The 19396-nt window shown below is 38.7% G+C and overlaps 1 protein-coding gene across 2 annotated transcripts; it reads right to left on the bottom strand.

Moving 5' to 3' along the window:
• Window positions 1–6793: 6793 nt before the first annotated feature.
• LOC125227102 lies at window positions 6794–19056 on the bottom strand. Of its 2 annotated transcripts, XM_048131312.1 has the most exons (9): window positions 18759–19056; window positions 18597–18676; window positions 17696–18083; window positions 14993–15162; window positions 13725–13923; window positions 10857–10991; window positions 9656–9816; window positions 7783–8265; window positions 6794–7269 (listed from the first exon to the last, which is right to left on the bottom strand). In XM_048131312.1, exons 2-9 carry the CDS (start codon window positions 18630–18632, stop codon window positions 6952–6954), a joined length of 1890 nt encoding a protein of 629 aa, XP_047987269.1. In that variant the 5' UTR covers window positions 18633–18676; window positions 18759–19056; the 3' UTR covers window positions 6794–6951. The 2 variants fall into 2 exon arrangements, with proteins under 2 accessions (XP_047987269.1, XP_047987276.1); XM_048131319.1 differs by lacking the exon at window positions 18597–18676.
• Between the last annotated feature and the right edge of the window lie 340 nt (window positions 19057–19396).

Consider the following 19396-nt stretch of genomic DNA (forward strand, 5'->3'; position numbering starts at 1 on the left):
CGACAACCCTCGAACCTGTCGGCTTATCAGCAGCAGACGGAAAGCGGCCTGATGGTTTCTCGCTTTTGCCTTGGTTTCTGGGACGACCCTTGGCGCGTGACCTGTGTGGATACCTTGGCTCCGTCCAACGTCTAACGTTCGGCCCAGAAACCAGGGACTGCTGCTGCAAAACGCCCAGTTTAAACGCGCAAATATGCATTTTTAAAAAACAACTACATATTTGCGGCAATTGCATTTGAAACATTTGGACCATGGTCATCAGACACCAAGCAGTTCGTGAAGGAAGTTTTCACCAAACTTGTCTGGGTGTTTGGTGACATACGCATAGGCTTTTACATCATATTTTTTATTTAAAGAAAAAGCAAACAGTTGACATTTTTGTTGACTTGAATTTGCAAATCATAGATGAATATTTTTTATTTATTTATTTACCATTAAATTATAATTGTAGTACCAAAAATAAATTCTTTGTTATTAATTTAATAGAGTTTTTAAAATAGAGGTATTTTAAAATTACGCTCGCGGCGTCCCGACGCCGCGCGTCTTAAAGTAATTTTTTTGTGGAACTTAACGTTTGTGAAGGTGGATAAAAGTTATATTTTTTATAATCTTATACTATTAAACGAGCAATTCTTGTATATTTATTTATTTATTTATTTATTTATTTATATATTTATTTATATATACCGACGATCTCGGAAACCGCTCTAACGATTTCGCTGAAATTTGTTTTGTGGGGGTTTTCGGGGTGAAAAATCGATCTAGCGTAGCCTTAGATCCCGGAAAACGCGAATTTTCGAGTTTTCATGAGTTTTTCTTTCGCATTTGTAAACGTAAAATATGGTCCTTAATTTCGCCGCGCGCGCATCGATTCCGCTTAGCTCAGTCGCACGAGGTCGGTCTAATGTACGCAGATAAATCGTAGGTGTCAGGGTTTCGAATCCCGGTCAGAAATTAAGTTTTTGTTTTTTGTCTTTTTTTTTGTTTTTGTATTTATAAGAGTTTTTTTTTTATCTAAAGACGTGATATATTAAAATAGAACCGAGCGAAGCTCGGTCGCCCAGATATTAATCTATATTAAATAGGCTTTCATATCATATTTTTTATTTATAGAAAAAGCAAACAGTTTGTCATTTATGATGACTTGAATTTGTAAATCATGGATGAAAATTTCAAATTTTTTAATTTTTTTAATTTTACTTACCATTAAATTATAATTTTAGTACCAAAAATGAATTCTACGTTATTGATTTACTCGAAAACGATATCAAACATGACCTAATAGCTAAACGGGGTCTAATAGAGTTTCTAAAATAAAGGCATTTTAAAATTACGCTCGCGGCGTCCCGACGCCGCGCGTCTTAAAGTAATTTTTTTGTGGAACTTAACGTTAGTAAAGGTGGATAAAAGTTATATTTTTTATAATCTATATTAAATAGGCTATCATGTCTTATTTTTTATTTATAGAAAAAGCAAACAGTTTGTTATTTATGATGAACTGAATTTGTAAATCATGGATGAAAATTTCAATTTTTTTATTTTTTTTTATTTTATTTACCATTAAATTATAATTTTAGTACTAAAAACGAATTCTACGTTATTGATTTACTCGAAAACGATACCAAACATGACCTATTAACTAAACGGGGTAAGTTAGAATTTTTCAAACCAAGCCGGGTGAAGCGGTACTTTGACCCCCCCTCCCGGGCCCCAGGGGGGAGGCTCCCGAAGGCTCCCGATCTTAATCGGCTTATTTTTATATAAGGAACAACTGTGCCAAGTTTCATGCTTTGGTCAAAAAATTTAAGGTTTTGCAATAAACTCCCCAGCTATTTACCTTAACACGTTCACTGCGTTACGGGGGTTTTTGAACCCCGTACGCTGTCATCACTCAGTGCGGGTGAGAAAAATCGTGTTCACTCCGCTGGTGCGGAAGCTGTATCTTGGTCATTTTTACAACTACGAAAAAGACAAATATACATTTGGATTTCTGTTCAAAAGTATTATTTATTGATATATTAATTATATACAGGGTCTTAGGAACCCCGTACCGACCAGGGGACAAAAATTACCTTCTAGTGCGATACGGGTCTCCGTGAACCCCGTAAAAGAATTTGCTGGCCCGTACGGGGTTGAGGGCACAGTATCGCTAGTGCAGTTCTTACTGAAATACTTGTTATCGGCAAATTAAAAATGAAGCGCTCGAACCACACGTTAGAACTACTTTATTCCAAAAACAAAGGTTATCCCACACAATAATCGTCAAAATCACCACAAATTGACATTAATTGCAGGCAGGTAATTAAATATATGTTTTTAATATGTAAAAACGGTGGTTTATCTTATTTTATTTATCTTTGTTACTTAATTATATTAACACTTTCACAAACAAATACAAGAGTGCGAAGTATCATATTTTTGATGTGTAATTTTTTTATTAATACAGCGTATACATCGATTTTTTTATTTCCCATCACCACTAATTTATCGACCTTAATACATTACATGGGTTGCGGGGTGTACTAAGCCCCGTATTTTTTAAATTTTAGTGCGATACGGGGATAAAATAACCCCGTATATTCTTTTCTGTATAATTTTGTGAGTTTCTATCGTATCCACGTGCGGGGATAATGAGACGTAGGAAATTTCATACTCTTACAGTTAGTCGAAAAAAATATTGGAAAATCCAATATTTCAGGAACTTACAACACTTTTAACAGACTTAGGCGTACGGGGCACTTTTATACCCGTAACGCACTACAATGTAAACTATTATGGGGCGGATTGGTCCTCGTAACGCACTAGATTTTGGGTTAAGGTTTTGGCTTGCCGCAGCGAACGTGTTAAATCAGCTATTTGCGTTCCACCACCTTGTGATAGGCCGCCATTTTGTATGCCACCCGTCACGTTTAAATTCATTGTTATTGTGTCAGTTGTATGGTTTTGAGTTCAGTTTCAAAATAAATGTTGACCCGCGTACAGTCAACAACACAACTGTGAATACAAAGTGTCAAAAAGATGTATACACACATTAATGTACAGGCAATAAGGTTCTGTATCCATACTAATCCATCCATCCATACTAATCCATACTCCATACTAATATTATAAATGCGAAAGTAACTCTGTCTGTCTGTCTGTTACGCTTTCCCGCTTAAACCACGCAGCCGATTTTGATGAAATTTGGAACAGACAATCTTTAGACCCTGAGACAGAACATAGGCTACTTTTTATTTCGAAAAAAAGGGATGAAGGGGTTGAAAAAGAGGTTGAAAGTTTGTATGGGATTTCTTAATTTTAAAAGATAAAACCATGAAACTTTATATTTTAGCACTTGATAAGAAATCATTAAACATATATTTAAAGTCACATACAGGTCGAACGCGATTAATTAACATTATTTTTACCTTTAAAATAAACATGGTGGGAAATAAACATTAACTAAAAGCGGGTAGATTATATTTATTTGTCTACCCCGAACATTTATATAAATTAATATCGGGTAGTTTTGTGTTGTTTACATCTCCGGTGACATTTTGCTGGGACGTCAGTCTTCCGCGACCACGGCCAGTGCAACCTGGCCGAAACGTTGGGAAAAAAGGTAAAAATAATGTTAATTAATCGCGTTCGACCTGTAAGTATGTGACTTTAAATATGTGTACAAAGCGCGAGAACTTAAAGTGTTATATCATTAAACATCTTGATAAGGGATAAGGATAGCGATAGGGATAGGGATAGGGATAGCGATAGGGATAGGGATAGCTATAGGGATAGCGATAGGGATAGCGATAGGGATAGGGATAGCGATAGCGTTAGCGATAGCGATAGCGACAGCGTTAGCGATAGCGATAGGGATAGGGATAGGGATACGGATACGGATAATATGGGTATCGTTAGAGGGATACGGATAATCGGTCGGCGGTCTCTTACAATCAATGTGCTCTAAGACGATCGTTGTTTGCTTGCTTGAAGATTACGTTTGCGATAAGTATAAGCAAAATGTAAAAAATTGTAAGGGATAATAGAAAAAAGTACTTTTTACCCACCGATCATAGTGTCGAAATACGGGCTATGTGGGATGTTTATAAAGGTTTCCCCAGCGTATATAGAATTACCTACGCTGTGGTCGATGTGTAATATTTCTACAATCATTGCAAGCAAAAGTATTATGTGCAATCGAAATAATCGCAGATAAATATACCTACAGAGAAACCTAAGGATCCAAATGAAAATCTTAATGAATACTTTTATTACGCGGGCGAAGCCGCGGGTAAAAGCTAGTACATACATATATTTGGCACTTTGTCTGTATTCACAGCTGTGTTCTTGACTGTACTCTGGTAAAGCTCAAAGAGCTTACTTGCATGGTAATATTTTCTATTTATTATAAAAAAAATATTAATATTGGGGGACGCCTTACACAGATCCTAGCCCCAAACTAAGCAAAGCTTGTAGTATGGGTGCTAGGCGACGATATAGGTACTTACTTATATAAATAAATACATACTTATATACATAGAAAACATCCATGACCCAGGAACAAATATTTGTGATTTTGTGCTCATCACACAAATAAATGCCCTTACCGGGATTCGAACCAGGGGCTGCGGCTTAGCAGGCAGGGTCACTACGTGCTAGGCCAGACCGGTCGTATTAGTTTCGTTAACGCATCTTACAAAAATTGTATGGTGTTTAAATTCTGTTATTTATATTCTCTAAACCCAAATAAACATAATTATCGTCACTACTTTGAAAAAATCTCGTATCTCACACTGCTCCTCAAAGACAAAACGTAGTAAGTCTATATGCATTCCATACATACTTAATACATTTTTCTCTTCATTTACATTAGAAGATACAAGTTTTTTTCAAAGTAGTGCCGATATCTCCTTCTAGTCCTCATCCACTCACTTCATGTCACTATTAGAAGTATTAGAGCTCACTTCGCCCTTCTTATTCCCCACACAAACGTCATAATCAGCTGTTCGCGTTCCGCCATCTTGGATTGGGCCATCTTGTAAACCGTCGCCATTTTGGTGTGTGTGTGGATTGAGTGAGCACCTTCCGAAAATAAAAAAAAATATGCTGATCATTTAGTAAAAGTTCTAAAACAATTGTAAAACGAATCTCTGAATTTGTAAAAAGATAAATCAAAAGATACAGCCATTAACATGTGCTCACTCAGTTCTCACAAACTACCAACGAAAACAGTGAATATATTCATTTAACATATAATATTTATATACTAACATTTAGTAAAAAATAGGCCAACCTACCTCTATAAATATTAGATCACCTAGTGACGTATTAAATTTTTTACAAATAGTTTCTTATGCTCACTCAATCCACACACTTTTGAAAAGCCGAATTTTGATGAAAAACATAAGATTTAGACCGCTATTATATGTGTATAGTTTAGTAAAAGTGAAATGGGAATTTGTAAAATACAAAACGAACCACTAACGTGTCAGGTTTTTTTATAATAAATTTTTGTAACTGCTCACTCAGTCCACACGTTTTGAGAAAGTTAAAAATGTAAATATCTTACGATTTGTAGCACCTAAGACACTCGAAAGTACTTCAACATTTAGTAAAAATTTTTACTAAATATCCACCATCTAATATTTTATATTCGTTGTCTGGTTTTAAAGATATTCAGACATAACTTTTCTCATACAAATGTATCAAGTAGGGTGACCACACTATGTCGGCTCCTGATTTTCCCCACCTTCCCATTGGGGAGTTTCGTTCGTTCAATTTTGATAATATTAAACTAATACCATATTAATTATCCATCTGCAAACTGTTTTTAGGTTATGTTCTTGGCCTAGTGATGATGTGTATTGTGTAATTTTTATCGACGTCAGGATAATAACCATATCGACATGCATGCATTAAAAAGGACATGAATGATAATTACTTCACTAGTAAGAAACCAGAACCTGGTAATCTATTCGCGCTAACAGATGAGCGTACCGGATTTGTAAGTGGGAGCGAGAAATAGTTATTCTTTTCTCGCTCCCACTTACAAATCCGGTAAACTATTATCAAAATTGAACGAAACTCCCCAATCTCAATATGACAATGGGAAGGTGGGGAAAATCAGGAGCCGACATAGTGTGGTCACCCTACTTGATACATTTGTATGAGAAAAGTTATGTCTGAATATCTTTAAAACCAGACAACGAATATAAAATATTAGATGGTGGATATTTAGTAAAAATTTTTACTAAATGTTGAAGTACTTTCGAGTGTCTTAGGTGCTACAAATCGTAAGATATTTACATTTTTAACTTTCTCAAAACGTGTGGACTGAGTGAGCAGTTACAAAAATTTATTATAAAAAAACCTGACACGTTAGTGGTTCGTTTTGTATTTTACAAATTCCCATTTCACTTTTACTAAACTATACACATATAATAGCGGTCTAAATCTTATGTTTTTCATCAAAATTCGGCTTTTCAAAAGTGTGTGGATTGAGTGAGCATAAGAAACTATTTGTAAAAAATTTAATACGTCACTAGGTGATCTAATATTTATAGAGGTAGGTTGGCCTATTTTTTACTAAATGTTAGTATATAAATATTATATGTTAAATGAATATATTCACTGTTTTCGTTGGTAGTTTGTGAGAACTGAGTGAGCACATGTTAATGGCTGTATCTTTTGATTTATCTTTTTACAAATTCAGAGATTCGTTTTACAATTGTTTTAGAACTTTTACTAAATGATCAGCATATTTTTTTTTATTTTCGGAAGGTGCTCACTCAATCCACACACACACGCCATTTTGTACAACACTGCCACAGAGTGCTACAGTTGTATGTCGGCGTCTCTTTGTTCTGTTTAGGAGACACAGACTCGCACGCCTAGAAAGATGTCAAGCAGAGCATTTTTTATCACTTAATATCCTTTAACACAAATCTAATATAAAAAACCTAGTAAATTCTGTTATCTCATATTTTCGACACCCAAATTTACATATCTCCTAGTAGTCCTCATTCTGCCGGCAGCTACACTATCAAACACCCACTTCGAGCTCACTTCGCCCTCCCCATTACCCACACAAACGTCATAATCAGCTGTTCGCGTTCCGCCATCTTGTACACCGCCGCCATTTTGTAGAACGCCGCCACAGAGTGTTAACAGTTGTATGGCGGCGTCTTTTTGTTCAGTGTGGGGGGAGACGCGGACTCGCATGCCTCGGAAAACGTCGTAGGCGTAATCGGAACACGTTCGGCCGACCGCGGAGCGTTCTACGCGGGCTTTCTGGAAATAGTAAATAGACTGATTAGGTAATGTATGACTGTTATCACTCATCAGGACATCAAATTATTTCTTAAAACCAAGAAAGATGAAACAGGAGACCTTTTTATAGGTATCTGGGCGGCTAAAGATTAATAAAATCTTAAAATAATTCTTATACAGATTGACTGTCCCACGGTAAGCACAAGAAGGCTTGTGCTGTGGGTACGGGGTACTCTGACTACGACATATCACCCACCACCACCATACACCACCTCCTCCTCCACCGCCTTTGTACACCATAACTATACTGTATTTCTATGTCCTAACTTGTCTTATGTACAATAAAGTGTTTACATACATACATATGTATGTAGAAAATGCCGGGATAACGTACGGAGGATGATGATGACATTGATGACTTATATACATAGAAAACATCCATGACTCAGGTACACATATCTGTGTTCACCACACAAATAAATGCCCTTACCGGGATTCGAACCCGCGGCGTAGAAGGAAAATTTAAAATATTACCTGTGAAATCTTCCTCAAATGCGGCACCTCGTACCCATGATGGTGCAGCCATTTTTTCACCCCCACCGAATCTGTTACCCACTGCGCATACACCACTCTGCACCCCCTAGCCGCCCCTAGTAACGCGTTCAAAGTACGCGCCTTCTCCACACCGCACCGCTGAGTTATACTTGGTATTCCGTACCTAGTATTTGTACTTGGTATTTCCGACCCAGTATTTATACTTGGTATTTCCGACCTAGTATTTATACTTGGTATTTCCGACCTAGTATTTATACATGGTATTCCCGGCCTAGTATTTATACTTGTTATTTTGGAACAGTCTAGCGGTTGGATGCCGGTGTGGTCGTTTCGGTCGGAGACGCAGGAACCGAGTACGACGTGGGTGGTGCGAGGGTTAACTTGCTTTTGGACTTTTCCGTTGAGGGATTTGATGGCGGTTTGTATGGCTTGGCGTTCGGTGCGTGACATTCCTGTTAGAACCTGAAAGCAGAAAAAAAATATTTTTCAACTTCACTTATAAAGTGTACCATAAGTAACGTACCCGCTGTTTAATATTTTGACAGCCTCAGTCGGTCGTGGCACCATGATGGGATTACTAGTCCATTATCCCAATAGATGACTTATTGGTTATTTAAATAGAAAAATATTTTTATTCATTGCTAAGTGAAAAAGCTACACATAAAACAAATCAACAACATAAACAAGCGCGGATCCAGCTCCGTGCCCAGGGGGGGGGGTCACGTGGTAATGGCCCAGGCCCCCCGGGGGGGGGGGGGTCACGTGGTCTATTTGTATGGCCAGCCTAGGCTCCAGGGGGGGGCATGACCCCCTCCCCCCCTGGATCCGCGCATTACATAAAATTATTACAATACAATACCTATATTAACTCAGAACTAGACAAAATCCAGAAAAGTATATATGACATTTTAGTGTTAAAATAGGATCAGGAATATGCTGTTAAAATCTCTCGCAATGCTCACGAACGTCACTTTTTTTTTGTACTACGTCGGTGGCAAACAAGCATACGGCCCGCCTGATGTAAAGCGGTCACCGTAACCTATGGACGCCTGCAACTCAAAGAGTGTCACATGAGCGTTGCCACCCCATTAGAAACTTGTACATCCCTTTTGCTGTGTTAAGTACACAGCAAAAAGGAGTGTACAAGTTCTAAGGAGGGTTCGGGTTGCCGACGACTCAAAGGACAATAGACGGAACAAGTTAGTTCCGTAAGTCCTCCCGTCATCAGCTCACCGCACCCTCGTTGAGAAGTTACTATGTAATATTAGACACAATAAACCTATATTCTATACAAGCGGGTTCTTCTTAGTAGCGTTGCCATGATATTTTATTATGCGATTTTTCTTGTACACACTGTCCGTTCTAGGATTGTCAGTCAGTGCTAATATTTATTGTATGATATTTTTCGCAGACGAAGTCCTATCGCTCACTAAATGTTCGTTACCCTGGGCACCTACTTATACTGTGTGCGTAAAATTATTAAATTAGTATGTACCAGCGGCGGAGCGTCGATACAACTCGATTCCCAACGGGTTCCTCAAAATTCTTTAGTATAGAGAACTCCATACAAAACAGATTTTTGGAATCTGTTTTGTATGGACTTCTCTATACCCCTCCAGCTTTACCGACGAAAATTTTCACGCGCCGCCACTGGTACAGGTTAATTCACAAGAGCTGGCACGAATGGAACGAATGTTTGAATGAAAATATGCATGTGTGTGACAGATTAACCAATAAAAATGGTGGCTCTTGACAGTTACGACTGTATACCAATACAGGTGTCACTCACACAATCAAAGTTTCGTTCATTTCATTCGTGCCAGCTTTCGTGAATCGACCTGTATGTACTTACAATTCTGGGGTTGTCAGTCTGCGCAAGTATTTGCTGCGTGATAGTTTTCGCGGGCGTGTTGGCTCCTAGCAACCGTCGCGCCATACGCTCGGCGCGCGCGAGTTCCTTGCGCTCTCGATGGGTTAACTTGGACGGCGTGCGCTTTGGAATGTTGGGGGTCTCTGAAATATACAGATACGAAAATATCTATGGATTATAATATGTATTGTCAAAGAGGATCGAGTATTAAGGCTTGTCCAAACACAGGGCGCGACGCAGCGCCGCGGTCGCGCGGCGCGACCGTAGCATGTGCTAACAGGTTAGCGACGTCAAACAGACAGCGTCCCGCCGGCATCGCGCCCCGCGCCGCGCTCACTCGCACAGTCAAGGAATGAGCGTCCCTCCGCGGGCGCATGGTGACACGCCCGCATTGCGCCGCGTGAGCGCGAGGCCGGCGTGATCCGCGCGCGCCCTGTTTGAACAGTCATCGCGCCGGCGCCACGCTGTGTGTTTGGCCAAGCCTTTATAGAGAGTTACTGTCAAAGTAAAATATGTAATTAGTGCATAGACTGCCATCTCTCGTCACAAGCTTAAAACTTTGAAACCTCAGTTTTTACAATTATTTGGCCCATATTCTTATCTTGATATGTGTTAAAATGTCAAATATTAATATTAGCGCCATATAGCGACCCCCAAATGTGTAACGCAATCTAGGCCACCGTACCTTTTTCTATATGGTACGTTTTTTTGTTAGACTTTATCCGTTTATCTATACGGAATTGCATGTCTTTGCTTATACTGACGGTGACGAAATGACTCCAACCCGTTGGCGGTAGAGTAGCCCTTAGAGGGCACAATTGAAATGAGAAACTTTGCTCCACGATTTCTTTCCGAGTCAGCTCATTCTATGTTACATACATACATACAATCACGCCTGTATCCCATGAAGGGGTAAGCAGAGCACATGAAACTACTCAAGTTTCAGTGCCATTCTTGGCAAATAAGGGATTGAAAGAAAACCAAACTGTGACATTGCAGTGACAGGTTGCCAGCCTCTCGCCTACGCCACAATTTAACCCATATCCTACAATCGCCTTTTACGACACCCACGGGAAGAAAGGGGGTGGTGAAATTCTTAACCCGTCACCACACGGGCAGGCTCGGGGGGCTCATTCTATGTTGCTGACTAATATTTGGGTTATTTGGTATTTTAGTTCCTTACCATCGTCATCTTCCGTCAAATCGTGCGCCTCCTTCTGCGTAAACAGCTTCCGTCGAGACTTAGGAGGCTCTGCCGGCGTCTCTGCCATCTTAGTTGCTCCTCCGCGGGGCAATGTGTTTACTCGGATCGTCGGGTCTGGAATGTTACGAGATATCTGATTAGACCAGCGGTTCTCAAACTTATTTTCCCATGGAATCTTTTTAGAAAGCAATACAAATAAACTGAAAGCCCTTAAATTAAATAAATAAAAAAAAAATAGTTTATTGCAGGTAATCGTAATAGTAAAGTGAGGTATTACATGAACCTGTTTTTTTTAACAATTGGTGAATATTTGGTTTTATGGAAGAGAGTTGAAGTTGCACATGAGGTAAACAAAATTCACGAGGCTTTGCGGAGCCCTAGGGATCCGCGGAGCACACTTTGAGTATGGCTGGATTATACCATCACGATTGCTACACACTATTACGGGTCCTAAGAAGTCGGGTCCCGCCCCGGTTGTGTACTTCGTGACTCTCGTACTCTCAAGCTAGCTGTACTCCTGCATCGGACTGGCTTCTTGTCAGACTCATTTACCTGTCAAGCGATTCGTCTGTGGAATGCTCTCCCTTTGCCTATCAGACAATCTCAGAGCAAACTTACGTTTAAAACCAAGTTGCGTAAGCATCTATTTGAAAACATTCGTGACTAAGTATTTGTATTATGTCTCACACTAGGTACGAAATTATTATATATATGTATAATATATATTTATGTATAATATATATTTATGTTTAATATATATTTTATTTTATTCTGAATATGTATTATTATATGTATATAAGTAGGTTTATTGCGATAAGTATGAATACTGACTTGTGTTTTCTTATTTAATTTTTAAAATCCTGCACCAAACTAAGCTTTCTGTTTAGCCCAATGGTTGACTGGTAGAGAATGCCTCAAGGCGTTAAGTCCGCCATTTGTACTCTTTTTTTGTAAATTTGTGCAATAAAGTTTAAATAAATAAAGTCAAATAATAATAAGATTTTTTTTTTACCTCCATCGTTAGAAACGGGACGGCGCTGTTGGCGCCGTGGTGTCCAAAACTAAAGTTGAAATCGACGACTAGCCGTGTGTTTTTCTAACTACCCGCATTTGATCTTGTTTGTCAACATGAACGTTTTACACAGTGGGGATGGGGGATGTGGAATTGACAACGTTTCAAAATTTTCAATGTCCCTAAATCGAAAACCATACGCCTGTAGATCAAAAAAATATATTTTTTTCCATATTTTAGTTAAAAATTCTTAAAAATAGTTTGAAGGGGAAGTGACGTTACATAGTTGATTCAGAGCTGCCACTATAAACAAAAAAAAAATCTTCTGGTCAGGATGTCACTTGAGTTTGACTGTGACACTTATCACCGCTCGTTACGTAGTATGAAGATTAGAGATAAGGAGCAAAAGCTTTTAAGTATCAGAAGTGCACATATAAAACCATAGATAGGTGGCGCTGCAATCGCAGGTACATAAGGGTTTGATATATCATTTTTCGACTATTCTACTTCGACAGATTTCCTTTCCTTATACTTCTACATTCCATAGCTCGTAGTTATTCAATATTAAAATTTGTTGACAGTGACACTTGACAGTGAGACCTGACGTCATTAATTAAGTTGATTCTTGACGTTTGTAACTTACGCTCTTTCTGCGCGAAGTAGTAATAAAAAGGGACACGTGTATCTTTTAATATTGAGTTCTTTCAAAGCAAGCAATATAAAGTAGTACTCAAAAATATGAAATCATCATTCTCTTGCCCTTATCCCAGTCACTTGGGGTCGGTGCAGCATGTCTTTCTATTCCATACATCTCTATCACTCGTCATCTCATCATTAACTTGTTTTAGTTACTCAAAAACATGAAATGTCAATTAAATTATATAACTACCTACAATATCGCTGGATGTGTCAGAGTTGTCAGACTGTCGTGTCGTGTTCGCTGGCTGGGTCGTGTCGTATTTTTCAGAATATTACCTGTGTTATCCTTGGACTGGTGCGATTTGTCCGGTCGTGTCGTGGTCGCTGGCTGTGTCGTGTCCGTCATTACCTGTGCTATCCTTGGATCGGTCGTGCGACGTGTCCTTGTCGGTGGACGTGTCATTGTCGTGTCGTGGTCGCTGGCTGTGTCGTGTCCGTCATTACCTGTGCTATCCTTGGATCGGTCGTGCGACGTGTCCTTGTCGGTGGACGTGTCGACTGTCGTGTCGTGGTCGGTTGCCGTGTCGTGTCGTATCCGTCGTAAACTGTACTATCCTTGGATCGGTCGTGCATGTCGACTGTCGTGTCGTGATCCGTGACTGTGTCGTGTCCGTCATTACCTGTGCTATCCTTGGATCGATCGTGCGACGTGTCCTTGTTTTTACCTGTGCTATCCTTGGATCGGTCGTGCAACGTATTCTTGTCGGTGGACGTGTCGACTGTCGTGTCGTGGTCGGTTGACGTGTCGTGTCGTATCCGTCGTTAACTGTACTATCCTTGGATCGGTCTTGCATGTCGACTGTCGTGTCGTGATCTGTGACTGTGTCGTGTGGTATCCATCATTACCTGTGCTATCCTTGGATCGGTCGTGCGACGTGTCCTTGTCGGTGGATGTGTCGACTGTCGTGTCGTGGTCGGCTGCTGTCTCGTGTCGTGTCCGTCATTACCTGTGCTATCCTTGGATCGATCGTGCGACGTGTCTTGTCGGTGGACGTGTCGACTGTCGTGTCGTGGATGCCGTGCTGTGTCGTGTGGTATCCATCATTACCTGTGCTATCCTTGGATCGGTCGTACGACGTGTCGACTGACGCGTCGTGGTCGGCTGCTGTGTTGTGTCTTGTCCTATCCATCATTACCTGTGCTATCCTTGGATCGGTCGTGCGACGTGTCCTTGTCGGTAGACGTGTCGACTGTTGTGTCGTGGTCGGTTGACGTGTCCGCAGTAGTGTCGTGTTCAGTTTCGCTGGACAACCTCAGTTTTTGCTCTTTGCGGTTGCTTGGTTCCTTGTTGTTGAGAAGGTCTGCTAGGGGTATGTTTTCCGCCTCGGCTTTTTTCTGAAAGTAGGTATATTGGAATCCTTATGCCACCAAAATTAAACTATGGAATTTACAATACATCCCGACGTTTCGAACACTTTACAGCATTCGTGTTCATGGTCAACGGGTGACTGAGGAAAAATTACAAACGTCAATTATTATATGCCACCAAACTTTTGAAAGTAGGCACTCATTTGTAGCTTTTTAGGGTGTCACCATGATAATAGGTAGAAACTATCTATCTACATCAATAGCTTCGTATTAACAGGGGCGGCCCAATCTTCAATACTTTCGCTGAACTACAAGTACATGCCAGCGACCGCGCATTCGCGGCCCATTAAACAACGCGTTCCAAACTGGTGACGCATCTTTGCAGAAGCGCACGGACTGTTTTTATACGACTATGCGCAAACGGTGACATCCCTGGTGCCGGCCCGCCCCAACCCTATCCTGTTATGTTAGCGGATAGATTGGACTGTCCGTATATGCGACACTGCTGTGAAATGCATGTTTCCAGCAGTGAATATATATTATAATTATTATAAGTAATCACAAATAGGTTTAAGTACTAACATTTTAAACGTAAGTTTACTAACAAATTGTATGAGTCATTAGTTACTCGAAATAAACAATTTCATTTCATTAAACGGTGAACTTTGCACGGCGTGAACTCAAGTCTTCGTTTGTTAATGTAGGTAAGAATTGTGAGGGGCGGTCTTTTGTGAACATTAAAGCAGTGAGTCTTCTGTACTTGTACTATTTATGTACATATTATATTCTGTGATATTAACGCCGATCGCTGCCATCAAGATTAGTGTGGTAAGAACCTTATTACTGATATAACTATGTTAAGGCACTGGTCCCACCGCGAGCTATTAAGCTATCGGCTATAAAAACGAGCAAAAGATAAGCAGTCCCGTGCAAAAGAGACACGGCGATTTTAATAGCTCACCGCTGGGCGAGTAACTATAAACATCGCCGTGTCACTTTTATTTACACGGGAGTGCTTATCTTTTGTTCGTTTTTATAGCCGGTAGCTCATAGCTTACTAGCTCGTGGTGGGACCAGTGCCTAATTCTGTACTTACCAACATAATTCTCAATGCTCTCGGAGATGGTAGATCACTTGGCCTAGCCGTAGCCGGAAAGGCAGCTTCAGTAACTCTGCGGCCACAGGAAGCACATGCTTCTACCCACAACGGAGACACCAAGCGACAAGCTAAAGCGCGAGCTTTGGCGCGGGTGTCGCGGCAACCACCTTCAAATATCAATGCACAATATGTATATTAATTAAGTACTTGAAACATTGCTTAACCCTTAAATGCATGAATTTTTCTTTCAACGAGATATGAATACCTATATGTGATAGACAATGGTTTTCTGACTCTGGGAAAAATAATAAAAAAAATATTTAAGATCGATTTTTATACTAAATCAGTGTTAGAAGTTAAATAGGCCAAATCTTATTTTATATAATTATATATCGTTATTGGTAAGTTTTATTTAAAAAAAAGACTATTAAAAAGGTATACTATTTGTGAAACCCCTATGATAAAATATTTAATTACTAATCGAAAAAATCACTAAATACATAAAAATCGCCATCATCCTGTTTTTTTTACACTTTTCCGCCATTTCATCTTAATCCTTTAATAATAAATAGTAAATCATTATATTATTTAATTTATTTAATTGTTTATTAAATAGTAATAAATAATGAATAATAATTAAGCAATAAATGTGATTGTGGATAGCTACATATCGAGCCACGGGCCATCAAATATATGATGCATATACACATCACGCATGCATTTAAGGGTCAAAACAGTTAAAATAATTTCATTTCCCGGTTCTCAGTTGGGACTGGAATCTGGGACCAGGAGTCCAGGTTCTTTTTCGGTTCTTAGTATTTTTAGGGTTCCATACCAAAAAGTGAAAAAGGATGGCGCTGACTCTGTCCGTCCGTCTGTGTGTGTGTTCTGAGAGAATCAGCACATTGGATTGGAAATATGTAACTAACAAATTCTTGACCTATACAATACCTTAATGTTGTTAATTGCATTACTGGCAATAAATAACATGTTTATCTTGTCAGATACAACTTTACTAATTATTTATAAATACTAAAAATGCCATCGCACAAATACAAATGCAGGTACAATTTAAAAAAATCGGATATTTTAAAAAGAACTTAGAGCACCGGTTCATTTTTATTTCGCCACTACAAAATTACCAGGATTTCCCGGGAAATCGAGAACCGGGAAATACCGGGAGCATGCCCTAGAGGCGCGTCGCGAGGCCATCGGCAATCATTTAACGTAGACATGCCCTGCCGGAGTCACTAGCACGCGTGCTGCCTCATCCGAGGCATGTTTCCATTCAACGATTGCCCCGTGAGCTAATTGAATCACTACTTTTTTTTCAAAGTGGTCCACCCCATTTTTTTTGGATTTGAAAATTTTTATGTGGTTTCCACTCAGAATCGCAACTCGCAAGCTCTTTCAATCCCAATAGGAGAAAAAAAGTGCCCCAAGGTTTTTGTCCATTTGTATAGCGATAACGGAATGGAAGGTTTGAAAAATGTATGGAAATTTGGGCCATTTTTTTTTCTTATGATGATCTAAATACCTCGCGATTTTGAGTATGAATGGCGTATAAAAAACCTATGTTACAAAAAAAGTGGGGTAGACAACTTTGGAAAAAATGGCCCATTTAAGTATTATTTACTGCAGTGTGTTATGGTTGGTTTCAATAAATCATTTAACAAATATAATAGTACATTGTGCAACAAGGGGAGGAAGTTGAACATTACTAACGAGAGTAAGTTAAATCGCGACGGCTTGCCGGAGACTCGAGTTCGTAATATTCATACTCCCCGAGTTACACCCAATGTTTTTCATCACACTCGCAATGTAAAAAATATGTAAATAGATGTAAAAAAGTTAAGTATGGTACAAGAAATTTCATTATTCCCTTGGGAGAACGATTTTTCTATAACTCACGCTCCTCATGCGTGCAATAGGTAGTACATTTAAAGTGCGGGTGTGATGGAAAGTCATTAACCCCTAGAACGCCGTTGTCAAAAATTTGCTACTGAATTAATAACTTTCAATCTGTTAATTACAGTTTAAATTGCCTGGGACAGATCTGGAACAAGGCGTTTGAGAGGTTAAATGTTGTTTCCTTTGTTGGCCATTTTTTTTTCATTTCAAAGATGAAACAATTTTAGTGAATTAAAGATTAAAGTTGCTTACTTGTCCTTTGCAACTCACAAAAGTGATGTATTACATTATTTACTAAGATGTTAAAAATGAACTTAAACAATGGCTAATAATTAAATGTTTTTATAATTTAAATGAATATTTTATGTATATAGATGGTTAAATTTATTTTGTTGTTGTTTGATGTTTTCTAGTTTTAAGTTATTATAATATTGTACGCCCGAAATGGGCAAACTGTTGGAATTATTTATGTATGCATGCGATCTCACTGTACACAGTTATAACAATAAATGAAATGAAATGAAATGTATTTTTAAATTAGTTACTCTTAATCATTTATCTTTAACCTAGGTGGTACTTTTTAATAATTTATAAATTAGCTTAGATTTAAATATAACACAAATTACATTTTCTTAATTTGACACTGATTGTCAAGTTTGATATATTATAAAACCATAGTTATCAATTATTTTGTAACAACAAAAAGGTTCAAAAGATTGTATTAAAACTATGACAATGATTGTCATTCTCAAAATCTCAAAAGATAAAAAAATACATGTATCTATTTACCTTTAGTCCACACAAGATGTGTTACGAGAGGGCTCCATGCTGGCACCACCGTGGCTCCGAGGGCCATCAGAGCAGCCCTAAGAGCTAGCGCTCGAGTCTCCGTCCCCACATCTACTAGCGCCACCACCCCGGCCAGCCCATCCGCACTCACATCCATATTTCTGTCCGATATAGGTACGGACGTATTTTCATTCTTTTTCTTTAAGACTTTATTGTTTTTAGTGAATTTAACTTTCTGCGCTACAAGCTTGCTTGCGCTCCGGACTGGCTTCTGCTGTTTTCTTATAATTTCTGGGATTCGATTGAGCGGTTTCGTGGGTTCCTCAGGGCCTTTTAACTCTGACCATTCTTCTCTTATCCGTATACGAGCCGCTATGGCCGAACGACGCTGAAAGGTAAGATTGAAGGAATATAACAACTTTAAGCTAGTTCACATGTGACAAGATTAAATGAAAAACTAACAAATTTATATTCTGTCAAACAAGTCTGTATGTAAATAAGAGCAAAGAAAACTATAGGTATCCTTTTCTCTAGCACCCTAAAGAAAAGGATGCATATAGTTTTCTTTGTTCTTATTTACTGACAGACTTGTTTGACAGAGTATATGTAAGGTATTTTATATATCTGGTTTAAAGCCTAGCCAGAAATATATGACTACACGCCATGTTGTGGAATTTCATTAGAACTATTTTCTTCATATTATACTGAACTGTCACCCCATACATCAGAATAACAGCGCCCTCCTGACAATAATCATATATGAGGCAGTATGGCCTATGGTCCTAGCCTGTCCAGAAGGGCGAAAAAAAAAAATCATATATTTCTGGTGAGGCTTTACTCCATTCAATAAGCAATATTTTTTATGCACTAGAAATAATTTATAATAAATGATATTTAATACATCATTTTGCTGCCCTAGTAGCATCCTTGAGCCCATTCATGCGGAGGGTTAAAGCTTGAAGTAGTAATAGCGTTTTCTTTCTGCAACATGCAAATATTTGCAATGTTAAAGTTTATGAAGCTACCAAGAATAAATACAATATGTTACTTTATCAAAACTTACCAGTCCTGCTGCACTTCTATTGTTCATTGTGGTATTTTATTACGTTATTTATCACAAATAGAAAGTAATTTTATAGTTTATAAGTAAAACAAGTGACACGAAAGTCGGAATTTATATCGAGATATATATTTGCACGTAGAAACTTTGGTATATCAAAAGTTCTACATATCTATAGTGATTTCATAAAGCACTCCACTAATTGAATAAAAATAAATAATGGTACTAGACTAGAAAGTAGAAAATAGTAAAATTGCAAAGATTTTGATTCCGTTTCAATCAAAACAAGCTGACTGGTTGCAACTTGTCAGTCAAGTCAAATGTCAAAGTTGTCAAACTCAAAATACAAACTGTCAAAAGTATTTTCTTGCCATGGTTAAATTTTAAATTTCCCTGTTAAGGGCTAATGAACTTTGCACATTTACACACGGTTGTTGTGATATTAGGAGCAATGTTCAATAATATTGTGACTTCTGTAAAGTAGCTAACAGACGGCCGCATCGCATCTGTAAGTGAGAGCGAGCGATGAATAACCCTTTCTCGCTCCCATTCACAGGATAGTAATGGGATGACTTTGTGGAGGTGCGGTCCTGGGTACGGCCGTGTTTTAGCACAGTTACACTAACTTTGTAGAAAAAGGT

Source organism: Leguminivora glycinivorella, chromosome 1 (assembly GCF_023078275.1).
Source record: "Leguminivora glycinivorella isolate SPB_JAAS2020 chromosome 1, LegGlyc_1.1, whole genome shotgun sequence".
Lineage (NCBI taxonomy): Eukaryota > Metazoa > Arthropoda > Insecta > Lepidoptera > Tortricidae > Leguminivora > Leguminivora glycinivorella.

Excerpts from the sequence above, each read along its gene's own strand:
- LOC125227102 (XM_048131312.1), bottom strand. The coding sequence starts at position 18,632 with ATGGGCTCAAGGATGCTACTAGGGCAGCAAAATGAT. Across the intron at positions 10,992-13,724 it reads CCGATCCAAGGATAGCACAG|ACCCGACGATCCGAGTAAAC; the intron begins GTAATGATGGAT and ends GTAACATTCCAG. Across the intron at positions 8,266-9,655 it reads AGACTGACAACCCCAGAATT|GTTCTAACAGGAATGTCACG; the intron begins GTAAGTACATAC and ends TTCTGCTTTCAG.